The sequence below is a fragment of the Porites lutea genome, chromosome 10 (genome assembly GCF_958299795.1).
Source record: "Porites lutea chromosome 10, jaPorLute2.1, whole genome shotgun sequence".
Lineage (NCBI taxonomy): Eukaryota > Metazoa > Cnidaria > Anthozoa > Scleractinia > Poritidae > Porites > Porites lutea.
Genome location: NC_133210.1, coordinates 19,559,696 through 19,571,947, shown reverse-complemented (window position 1 = coordinate 19,571,947; position 12,252 = coordinate 19,559,696). Strand labels below are relative to the sequence as shown.

At 42.0% G+C, this 12,252-nt stretch overlaps 2 protein-coding genes across 4 annotated transcripts in view; both read right to left on the bottom strand.

Moving 5' to 3' along the window:
* The window catches only part of LOC140950289 (uncharacterized), a 402,419-nt gene that overhangs the window by 88,141 nt on the left and 302,026 nt on the right, over positions 1-12,252 (bottom strand). The gene's annotated exons all lie outside the window — the stretch shown is intronic.
* LOC140950753 (uncharacterized) lies at positions 1,436-3,128 on the bottom strand. Its single transcript, XM_073399989.1, has one exon. It carries the CDS (start codon positions 2,921-2,923, stop codon positions 1,436-1,438), a length of 1,488 nt encoding a protein of 495 aa, XP_073256090.1. The 5' UTR covers positions 2,924-3,128.

The window sequence follows — 12,252 nt, the reverse complement described above, 5'->3', positions numbered from 1 at the left end:
AAGGACGAGCTTATTTTAAATGGCTTTTTCTTTTGGTGCGCGGCTTCCAATTTGGTCGGGCTTATAAATGAGGGTGCTGTGCGGTCATTATCTGCGAAACTCCATCTTAGTCTGGTATGAATCACCAAAGGAAGGCTCTCATGAGGTCTAAAGTGACCTTAACGCTACTTGTTCTTTGTTAGCATCGCGGAAAACTCTTGTCAATACAGATGACTGAGAAAAACCTTTTAAAAAAATTTTGTCAAATTATTAGAAAGTAAACTGTATATATTAAGACTAAAATGCTTGTCTTGTTTTTTTTTTTGTTTTTTTTAATTTCGAGTTTCATCCTTTCAATGAATATAAAACTCTCCTTACTTAAGATAATTAATAACAGTATTGCCGAAAAAAAATTGATTTACAATAACTCTTGGAAATTTTAAAGAAAGCAAGAGTTCGACTTACCAATTAACTATCATAATCAAATTTCAAAGTACTTTGAACATGAAAAACAGGAAGTGTGTTACTTATTTCAACATGACAAAAAAAACTACGCCTCATTAATATTAACATGACAAACGTCTAAAAAGAGACATAACATGAAAACAAAACTAGCTTCAAATCAACTACGCCTTATTAATATTAACATGACAAACCTCTAAAAAGAGGCAACACCTAGCTCTCTTTAAGTATGCTTTTGTTTTAATCCGTCCCTCATATTGTAAGCGGTTAAGGATTTCTAATACTGTAACTTTAGGCAAGCGTTGCCTCCCAGTTTCATCTTTTTCATCTTATTTAAACTGGCATCAGAAACCTCTACAAAAAGACATAACAGTGAACCTAGCTCAAGTACGCTTTTGGTTCATCCGCCTCTCATATTTTAAACGGTTGACAATCTGATCTACGGTAAATTTTTTTAAGAATTGCCTCCCAGCCTCGTCTTCTTCAAGAATGTTCTTTACGGCTGGTTTTGAGATAATTCCACTCTTGATTGTAGGCTTAAATAGCCGAAGGAGATCCTCCTTTTCCGCTAAGGAAAAAATGTTTCGGCTCACGTAACTTGAATTAGATGGTGGCACAAATTCTGAAACACTTGAACTTGACAAATAGCGACTCATTTTGTCTGAAAAAGTTTCTTCTTCGTCTGGAGGGTCAACTGCACCAGCAGTCTCCAAGTGACTTTCATCATGTTTGTGACGCCATTCACTGCGAACTCTGTCGCAGATCTTTTTAGGGTCTTGATTGCAAAGGATCGCATTATTTGTTATCTTTTCTCTGACAAGTGCCATTGTTACCGACTTCTGGTCGATTTCTTCACGGAAGAGCTCTTTTATGGCTTCTATTTGTTGCTTGTTCCAGGTAACATGTTTCTCCGTGCTATCTTTAGTACCAGCAGGAATATCTTCTTCCATAGTAGTAATGGAATCGCCGCCCTCCAGTACTTTTTTTGTTGTTCTCATAATGCAGGGAAGCTCGGCTGCTGCTTCAACACAGGATTTTTGTTTCTCGTGAAGTTTGTAGTACCTTTGGGCTGTCGACTCTTTGTGTGCCATGAGATCAGCGAGTTGTCAGTTGTCATAGTCATGTTAGCTAGCACACCCGATCTATGGGCATTAGCGATTGTCATTTCAGTTAGGATGAAATCTCTAATTAGTGTGTACTGTTCTTGGTTAAGTTGAATACAGTGAGCCCCACTAAGCTGACCAATGAGGGACACTGCTCTTCGTGTTGATTCACTCTGCTCAAATGTAGTCACCATCTCAGCTGTTATCAAGTTAGAAATATCTTCATCCTGTTTCTCCAAATGCCTACGTTGACAATCTTTCTTGTATGAAGTCGACCACAAACGGGCTTTCTCATCAATTACATTAATACTAGCATCGTCCACATTTAGGCCCTCAGGACGCTCTGTTAAGACAAAGCTGCAGAAATACCGTAGACTTAACAAGTACGATTTAATAGTGTCAGGTTTGTAGGTTTTTTCAGCGTGATCTCTTAAGAAAGTGTCACGAATAAGTTTACGATCAAATAGCGACGCCAGATCTTTGTTCGGGTCAATAACAGTAAGCATCTTTTCTACCTGTGAGGCATGCTGTTTCGACATTTTGTGCGGTTTCCTTCCACCATCAGTTGTCTGTAGCCAGCTTATGAAAGAACCAAATATACCATGGCTTATTTCTAAATTGCCAGTGCTTTCAGCTTCCGTTTGTGAATCACTGTCAGGTGTACCTTCATAGCCACAGTTGTCACCATCACTGATACTATCTGAATTTTCTGTGCCGCTATCCTTTTTGCCGTCACCTTTTACGCTAGTTCCAGCTACGCTGTTATTATCACTGTTGCTACTGAGGCTTATTTCGGCTTCTTCAGTTCTTCTTGACACCAGTGCTGATGAACGCGAAGGTTTTCTTGGCCGAGCTTCTTTTAATATGGCTTTGTATTCCGATGAGCCCTTCCGTATTTCCTTGTGTACTTGCCGTAAATGTTGGGAAAGTCGCTTTACTATCGAGTGACAACCTGAAATTGGGCACTTGCGGTGGTAATGGTAGTCTTTCCACTTGCGGTCTTTTCCTTTTCCGTCCATGTTAGTAGACGAAAAGCTTTCCCGCATTCCAAACCTGGAGGTCGCCTTTTTAGCTTTTTCTTTGGCCCATTTATGAACGTCTCTCAAATGGCGTGGAAGATCACGTACCTGTGATTTACACCCTTTAATGGGGCAAAGATACTTTTTTCTCGTCTGACGAGAGTTGCCACCGTTGTTTTCACCTTTAACTGCCTTTTTAGATACCTTATGCTTTTCGTCGACGCTGTTGTTGGGATTATCCTCGTCGTCCCAACCAGTGCTTCCTACCTCCTCATCACTAGGTTCATCCAAACATTCGAGGGGCGGTTGTCGAAAATCATCAATGTCGAAGTCTTCTTCAACGGGCTCATATTCTCTCATCCGGAGTTTGTTTACCCATTCATTTTTCCTGTCTTCCAATTTTTTCCTACACTGCAATTAACACATTTCAGCAAAAGGCAATTAAGTTAATACGCGTGATCACTAAATCGTCTATTAGGGCTAAAGTACCTACAATTTAGCATAGTTTTCCCCGTATATTACTCTATTTAGTGGCAGTTTCATATCCTATCATAATGTAATTATCTCATAAGTAGGTTGAGTGTGATCGTCCGGGTGATCGACTCTAAAGATGAATACCGCACAGTTTGTCGAAAGGTCAGTCACTGCCAACAACAACAGTCCTATTGAGGACTACGTTCATCCGGACGATCATCCTCAACCTATACGTGTGAATTCAACACGGTAAAAAATTACAAATTTTGGACAAAAACCATGGACTAACCCCTTTGAAAAAATCCCAGTTTTTTTGCCTTTTTTAACTCCTTGTTTTTATAGTCTAGAAAAGCTTTCTTTCTTTCTAGAATATCGTCAAACACATTTTCCTTGCCTATTTTATGTAAAATAAAAACATGGAAAATTTTCAAATTTTGGTAGTAGTCAAAACCATTGTTTCATAGCTTTGCTTTAACAAGGACAGGATCTATGTTGAGAAAGATTGGATTACTTAAGGACAGATTATGATGTAGTTATGAATATAAGAAAATCATATATGACAACTGCGGGGTGAAGAATTATATGACGGGTTTATAACGTAACAATGAAAGATAAATGAGAGCGCGCTGATCACTAATTTGAAAATGAAAGATAAATCAGAGCGCGCTGATCACTTGCGTTACAATAAAAGATAAACCAGAACACGCTGATCACTAACGTGATAATGAAAGGTAAATCAGAGCACGCTGATCACTAGAGTAACAATTAAATATATATCAGAGCGCGCTATCACTTACGTAACAATAAAAGGTAAATCAGAGCGCTCTAAACACTAACGTAACAATGAATAATAAATAAGAGCGCCGTGATCACTAACGTACGTAACAATGATAGATAACTGAGAGCACACTGTTCACTAACGTGACAATGAAAAATAAATCAGAGCTCGATGACCACTAACGTAATAACGAAAGGAAACTCAGAGCGCGCTGATCACTAACGTAACAACGAAAGAAACCTCAGAGCACGCTAATCACTACCTTAATAATGAAAGATAAATCAGAATGTGCTAAATACTAACGTTACAACGAAGGATAGAAATGAGCGCCCTGAACATTAATGGTAAGAGCGCTGCACCGGTAACGCAGAGGTCAAGGGTTCGAATCCCCTACAAGCCTGAATTTTTCAGGCTTTCTTTTCCCAATTGCAAAAGTTGCCTCTATAACTGCGATGATCTTCTTTCATATAATTCTTCACCCCGCGGTTCTCATACATGATTTTCATATATGATATCTTTCATATAATTAAGGACAGATCATAAGAAACGTTATGGGGAAGTGAAGGGGCTGGGGAGGCAAAGCACCCAAGAATATTCATGCAAGAGAAATTGAAAAAAACATCATGTGGCTAGAAAATTGCCTGAACACCTCAAAATTCCTCTTAGATGAATGTTTTGGGTACTGATATAGATGTATATAAAATAAACCTCAAATGATCTTCTTACCTGCCCGACTCTTTCTTTAACTCCTGACATTAGTGCTTTTGCAAGGTCTGATTTTGCTTTTTGTATACTAACAAGCAGTTCCTCAGACATGGTGTAAACCCTAACAGATTTCAAAGAAAATTTTGCATCAGAATATAGTACTATATATGTAGCATAGTTTTCCCCCTATATAAGTGGCAGTTTCATATCCTCTCATAATGTATTCTCATTAGTAGGTTAAGCGTGATCGTCCAGGTGAACATATATAGTCCTGAATAGGACTGTTGTTGTTGACAGTGACTAATGGAAAATGCAACATCACTCCACAATCCTTGTTTACGCGAGTCCTGTCCATTATGAATTTTTAACTTAAACTCATGTTCGATCTCTTCTTCGATCTCTTGTTCGATCTCATGTTAGATTAATTTCATAGAAATGTGAAAGTAAGTGCCATGGGAAAGTGCCAATGGTTTTAACTACTGCCAACATCTGTTTAGAACAGTTTCCATGCCGCTTTTCACTGACATTGAGTACACGGTGAAACGTAGAAAAGCGGCCTTTCCATTTTCTCGAACAATCCTTCAATGTTATTGAAAATCATTTATGCTGCGTAGTCGCAGATATGTAACATGGAAATTTGATGTTGCATTTTAAATTTTTGGCCTCATAAAAAATGTTTTTCACGATTAAAAAAAAGAGACAAGAAAAGCATGTGCTACTCACCTCGTGTTTCGTTTTACGGGCACTTCAAATATGCATCACAAAGTGTCATACCGTAAACGTTGATGAAATCACTCGTAACCAAGCAATTACATATGCTATACATTACAAATCCGATAGCGAAGAATGGAATAAATGTACGACAGCTCTTTTTCTGTTTCGTTTTTGAAAATCGATTGATAAAATTTTCTACCAAGCATGACCAGGTTTGTATCAGCGGGAATGGGTAAAGGGGGGCGGGTGGAGGCGGAAAGGGCACAAAAGACCCGCGTACTTACAGATCCGATAGTGAGAACTGAAAAGTAAAATGTATGACAGCTATTTTTCGTGTTTCGTTTTTGGAAATAAATTGATTAAATTTTCTACTAAGCTTGTCCAAGTTTATATCAGCGGGAATGGGTAAAGGGGGTGGGTGGAGGCGGAAAGAGCACAAAAGACCCGCGTACGTACAGATCCGATAGTGAGAACTAAAAAGAAAAATGTACGACAGCTGCTCTTTGAGTTTCGTTTTTGGAAATAAATTGATTAAATTTTCTACTAAGCTTGACCAAGTTTATATCAGCGGGAATGGGTAAAGGGGGTGGGTGGAGGCGGAAAGGGCACAAAAGACCCGCGTACTTACAGATCCGATAGTGAGAACTGAAAAGTAAAATGTATGACAGCTGTTTTTCGTGTTTCCTTTTTGGAAATAAATTGATTAAATTTTCTACTAAGCTTGTCCAAGTTTATATCAGCGGGAATGGGTAAAGGGGGTGGGTGGAGGCGGAAAGAGCACAAAAGACCCGCGTACGTACAGATCCGATAGTGAGAACTGAAAAGTAAAATGTATGACAGCCGTTTTTCGTGTTTCGTTTTTGGAAATTAATTGATTAAATTTTCTACTAAGCTTGACCAAGTTTATATCAGCGGGAATGGGTAAAGGAAGTGGGTGTGGGGGGAAAGGGCCACTGACGCCATCAAAATGATATGGAAATCTAATTTTGGAGGGAGGATCGGTCACTTACAAAACGGTCCAAAAACGTAGGCAATTACCCTAAAAATCGTAAAGCTCTTTCAGCAAAACTTGGTACATCACCCTTTAATAGTGGGTTGTAATGTTTGGGAGCCTCACAATATACGAAATTTAACTGGGTCAGCTTTTTTTTTTTTTTTTTAATTATGTACTTCAGGAGCGTAGCATTCTTATAAGCACATACGCACGGAAAAAAAAACGTTTCTTTCCTGAAAAAGCCTTTTTTAGTATTTGTTTTGATAATATATGTTTCTGGATTGAAAGTACTGTATCAGTGCATTCTTTTGACGTAACAACATTTCCATTTATTCTAAAAACAGATAGTTTTAAAGCGCCTATAAATCTACTTGACAATTAGGGCATTTATGCAACGCGCAATATATTCGTATCGCAAAACGCTAAAAACTTTAAAAAAAATGTTAGCCGCTGTTTCCTCAAGCCAGTTTTTTTGTGAAGAAAGAATGCAATATATGCTAGTGTTTTGGGGAATTTCAACTGAAAACACTCAGGAATTTCAGAGATATAGCAACTTCTTTTTAAAAAAAGTGCTTCACATTTCGAATGAGTTTTCAGAACCTCACAAATGGATGAAGAAGTATGTGATACTACGGCACTTTTTTGTCGATTGTAAAATCTCGGAAGAGACTGTTTGTGGATCACGAGTGAATGGCTAGGAAGAGTTTAACAGGTCGAATACCTCTAAATCCACGCCAAAAAGTACTTTAAAATGTCTTTAAAAGGACCATCCACGGGGTAGGGAATTTGTGCAACGTCGCAACATGTTTTATGGCTGTAAAAAAATTCAAAATATTGGTAAAAAGTTGAAACAGTGTGTGGTTGTTAGTATAGGTATTAGGCATTGAAAAATCATAACAAGCAATTGTGAGTAACCTTTAAAAGAAAGCTTTAACGAAAGGAGGAAAAGTGACAAAAAATGCCCTACTTTATATCTGCAGAGAGAGAGAGAGAGAGAGAGAGAGAGAGAGAGAGAGAGAGAGGCAGATTCATGTGCGTATTTGCTACGATCGATGGGTATTTGCTACAGTAGCAAATACCCATTTTTCCATTTATGGGTATTTGCTACCGTAGCAAATACCCATTGAAATTTCGAGTGGGTATTTGCTACCCAAAATGGGTATTTGCTACCGTAGCAAATACTCACTGAAATTTCGACTGGGTATTTGCTACCCATAATGGGTATTTGCTACCGTAGCAAATACTCATTAAATTGTAAAGTGGGTATTTGCTACCCATAATGAGTATTTGCTACCGTAACAAATACTCGTAGCGCCATAATTATGGATATTCGATTCCGTAGCACATTATCAAACTTACAAGTGTATACATGTATGTGGTGCCAACAATAAGCAATAATAATAATAATAATAATAACTTTAGTACTGCTACACGACTTCATATGAATAGCTACGGCTGCAAACAATTTTTAAAGTACATAGATAATTAAAGGCTTAGTAGGGCCAAAACATATGGTTCAGCTTGGAGATTTCTGATTTGTATGGAAACAACGCTTGATGAAATTATTTATGAAAGCTGTTTTAAAGAGGCAACCCGTTCAAAATAATATATAGTTAGAGCAGAACTTAAAGAGAAATAAATAAACTTTTTTAAAACTAAGTCGTACTTAAAAGGGAAAACAATGGCTTCTTTAGAAGCCACCAAATCTAAAAAAAGTCTATACCAACAGATACCAAACACGATTAGTCTAATAATAAACAACTGAATATCTGACCCGAAGAACCACCACACCCCGCGGCTGGTGCGTGGTGTACCCATCATATAAGTGATGTCACATTATTTAATATGCAATGTAACTGTTCCCAGCTCTACACTACATAGAACTTCATAGCCCTATATAGCTCTACATAGCCCTACATAGCCCTACATAGCCGTACATAGCACTTCATAGCCCAATATACCCCTTCTTAGCTCTACAAAGCAATAATGGCCGTACATAGCCCTACATGTACATTGCCCTACATCGCCTAATATCCGTACTTAGGAAAATCCAACTAGTGGTCTATTATCAATGCTGCGTTCTGATTGTTTGAGCTACTACTAGGCTATATGTTATAGCCCACTAGTAGCGAAAAGTGCCGGCAATTTGGTGGGCAAAAATGATTAAAGTGTAGCTTTAGCTAGCTAAAGTTGTTTCGTCTCAATATTTTTGACCAACTAGTTGGATTTTACTAAAACAATTATTCCTCTCCCCCTCATGGCCTCTGAGTCAATAGCCAATTCGGCCTTCGGCCTCAAATAGCCTTAAATGGCCCTAAATAAACCTGCATAGCCCTACATAGCAATATATAGCCGCGCATAGGCGTACCTAAGCCCTACATTGCCGTACATAGCCCTACATAGCCCTTCATAGCCGTACATAACCGTGCATAGCCGTACAGAGCTGTACATTGCCCTACACATCCGTTTATAGCCACGCTTAGCCGTACATAAGCTCTACATAGCCTTAAACAACCGTACCATGCCGTGCATAGCTATACATGGACGTACATAGCCGTACGTAGCTGTACATAAGCTCTACATAGCCGCACATAGCCGCACATAGCCCTGCATAGCCGCCGTACATAGCCGTGAATAACGCTACATAGCCGTGCATAGCTGTGCATAGCCTTACCTAAGCTCCACATAGCCTTACAAGGCCGTACCATGCCCTGCATAGCCATGTATGGCCGTATATAGCCACGCATAGCCGTACGTAAGCCATGCATAGCCCTACATAGCCGTATATAACCGTGCATAGCCGTGCAGATCAGTACATCGCCGTACACAGCCGTTCGTATCGACGCTTAGCCGTACATAAGCTCTACATAGCCTTGCATAGCCTTAAATAACCGTACCATGCCGTGCATAGCCATGCATGGCCGTACAAAGCCGTACATAACCGTACATAACCGGGCATAGCCGTGCAAAGCCGCGCATAGCCCTACATATAGCCGAACAAAACCGTGCATAGCCGTGAATAGCCGTGCATGGCCGTACATAAGCTCTACATCGCGTTACACAGCCGTACCATGCCGTGAATAGCCAAGCATGGCCTTACATATCCGTACATAGCCATGCATGGCTTTTCATAGCAGTGCATAGCCGTACATAAGCCCTAAATAGCCTTTCATAGCCGTACATAGCCCTGCATACCCGTACCACGCCGTTCATAGCCGTGCATAGCCCTACATAGCCGTACATAACCGTACATAAGCTCTACCTAGCCTTATACAGTCGTTCCACAGCGTGCACGGCCATGTATGGCCGTACATAGCCGTACATAGCCCTGCATAGCCGTGCATCGGGGGAACCCAACGTCAATGTTCGGAAAATATCTGTCCGGAAAACGCTTTGAGATCTAGAGTTTTCGGAACATTTGTTGTAAAATTTCTTGCTTTCCTGCCTCTCCTAGGATTTTCGAACATCTAAAAAATGGTATAATTGCCAATTTTTAACGGATTTTTACCCTAAAAAGGTCACCTAGAATTTTCGGGAGCCTTTTTTTGGGCTGAAAGTTTCGAAAAGGTGAGTTTTAATCCCTAAGATTTTCGGATCACTAGACTTTCAGCTAAGAAATCTGAACATATGAAAAATTTTTAGGGGATAAAAATATACCTTTATCTACCGTTTAAATACTAAAATACGTTTAATAATGCTATGCTTAAGTGCTTTTGAACTATATTCTCGTTGGGTGGCCCTGGTGCATAGCCGTACATAGCCGTGCATGGTCATGCATAGCCGTGCATAGCCCTACATAAGCTCCACATATCCTTACAAGACCGTACCATGCCCTGCATAGCCATGTATGGCCGCACATATCCTTGCATAGCCATGCTTGGCCGTATATAGCCATGCATAGCCGTACATAAGCCCTACATAGCCCTACATAACCGTGCATAGCCGTGTAGAGCGCACATCGCCGTACATAGCCGTTCATAGCCACGCTTGGCCGTACATAAGCTCTACATGGCCCTACATAGCCTTAAACAACCGTACCGTGCCGTGCAGAGCCATGCATGGCCGTACATAGCCGTGCATAGCCTTGCAAAGCTGTGCATAGCCCAACATAGCCGAACAAAACCATGCATAGCCGTAAACAGCCGTATATAGCCGTACATAAAACCTACATAGCCTTACACAGCCGTACCATCCTTGCATAGTCATGCATGGCCGTACATTGCCGCGCATTGCCGTACGTAGCTGCGCATAGCCGTTCATAGCCGTGTATAGCCGCACATAGCCGTCCATAGCCGTACATAGCCGCGCACAGCCATATGTAGCTGTGGATAGCCGCACATATCTGTACATAGCCGCGCACAGCCATATGTAGCTGTGGATAGCCGCGCATATCCGTACATAGCCGCGCACATCCATACATAGCTATGGATAGCCGTGCATAGCCGCGCATGGCCGTGCATAGCCGCGCAAGGCCTTACACAGCCGTGCATAGCCTCGCATAGCAGTACATAGCCGTACATAACCGCGCATTACCGTACATAGCGGTGCATAGCCGTACATAGAAGTACATAGCCACGTATAGCCATCCATAGCCGTACATAGCCGCGCACAGCCATACATAGCTGTGGATAGCCGTGCATAGCCGCGCATGGCTGTGCATAGCCGCGCATGGCCTTACACAGCCGTGCATAGCCTCGCATAGCAGTACATAGCCGTACATAACCGCGCATTGTCGTACATAGCCGTGCATAGCCGCACATAGAAGTACATAACCGCGTATAGCCATCCATAGCCGTACATAGCCGCGCCCAGCCATACATAGCTGTGGATAGCCGTGCATAGCCGCGCATGGCCTTACACAGCCGTGCATAGCCTCACATAGCAGTACATAGCCGTACATAACCGTGCATTTCCGTACATAGCCGTGCATAGCCGCACATAGACGTACATAGCCGCGCATAGCCGTCCATAGCCGTACATAGCCGCGCACAGCCATATATAGCTGTGGATAGCCCTACATAGCCGTGCATGGCTGTGCATAGCCGCGCATGGCCTTACACAGCCGTGCATAGCCTCGCATAGCAGTACATAGCAGTACATAACCGCGCATTACCGTAAATTGCCGTGCATAACCGCACATAGCTGTGGATAGCCGCGCATAGCCGCGCATGGCCTTACACAGCCGTGCATAGCCTCGCATAGCAGTACATAGCCGTACATAACCGTGCATTTCCGTACATAGCCGTGCATAGCTACACATAGACGTACATAGCCGCGCATAGCCGTCCATAGCCGTACATAGCCGCGCACAGCCATATATAGCTGTGGATAGCCCTACATAGCCGTGCATGGCTGTGCATAGCCGCGCATGGCCTTACACAGCCGTGCATAGCCTCGCATAGCAGTACATAGCAGTACATAACCGCGCATTACCGTAAATTGCCGTGCATAACCGCACATAGCTGTGGATAGCCGCGCATAGCCGCGCATGGCCTTACACAGCCGTGCATAGCCTCGCATAGCAGTACATAGCCGTACATAACCGCGCATTGCCGTACATAGCCGTGCATAGCCGCACATAGAAGTACATAGCCACGTATAGCCATCCATAGCCCTACATAGCCGCGCACAGCCATAAATAGCTGTGGATAGCCGCGCATAGCCGCGCATGGCTGTGCATAGCCGCGTATGGCCTTACACAGCCGTGCATAGCCTCGCATAGCAGTACATAGCCGTACATAACCGCGCATTGTCGTACATAGCGGTGCATAGCCGTACATAGAAGTACATAGCCACGTATAGCCATCCATAGCCGTACATAGCCGCGCACAGCCATACATAGCTGTGGATAGCCGTGCATAGCCGCGCATGGCTGTGCATAGCCGCGCATGGCCTTACACAGCCGTGCATAGCCTCGCATAGCAGTACATAGCCGTACATAACCGCGCATTGCCGTACATAGCCGTGCATAGCCGCACATAGAAGTACATAGCCACGTATAGCCATCCATAGCCCTACATAGCC

Bases quoted from the DNA above. Each gene is read 5' to 3' on its own strand.
- LOC140950753 (XM_073399989.1), bottom strand. From the start codon at position 2,923: ATGAGAGAATATGAGCCCGTTGAAGAAGACTTCGACATTGATGATTTT.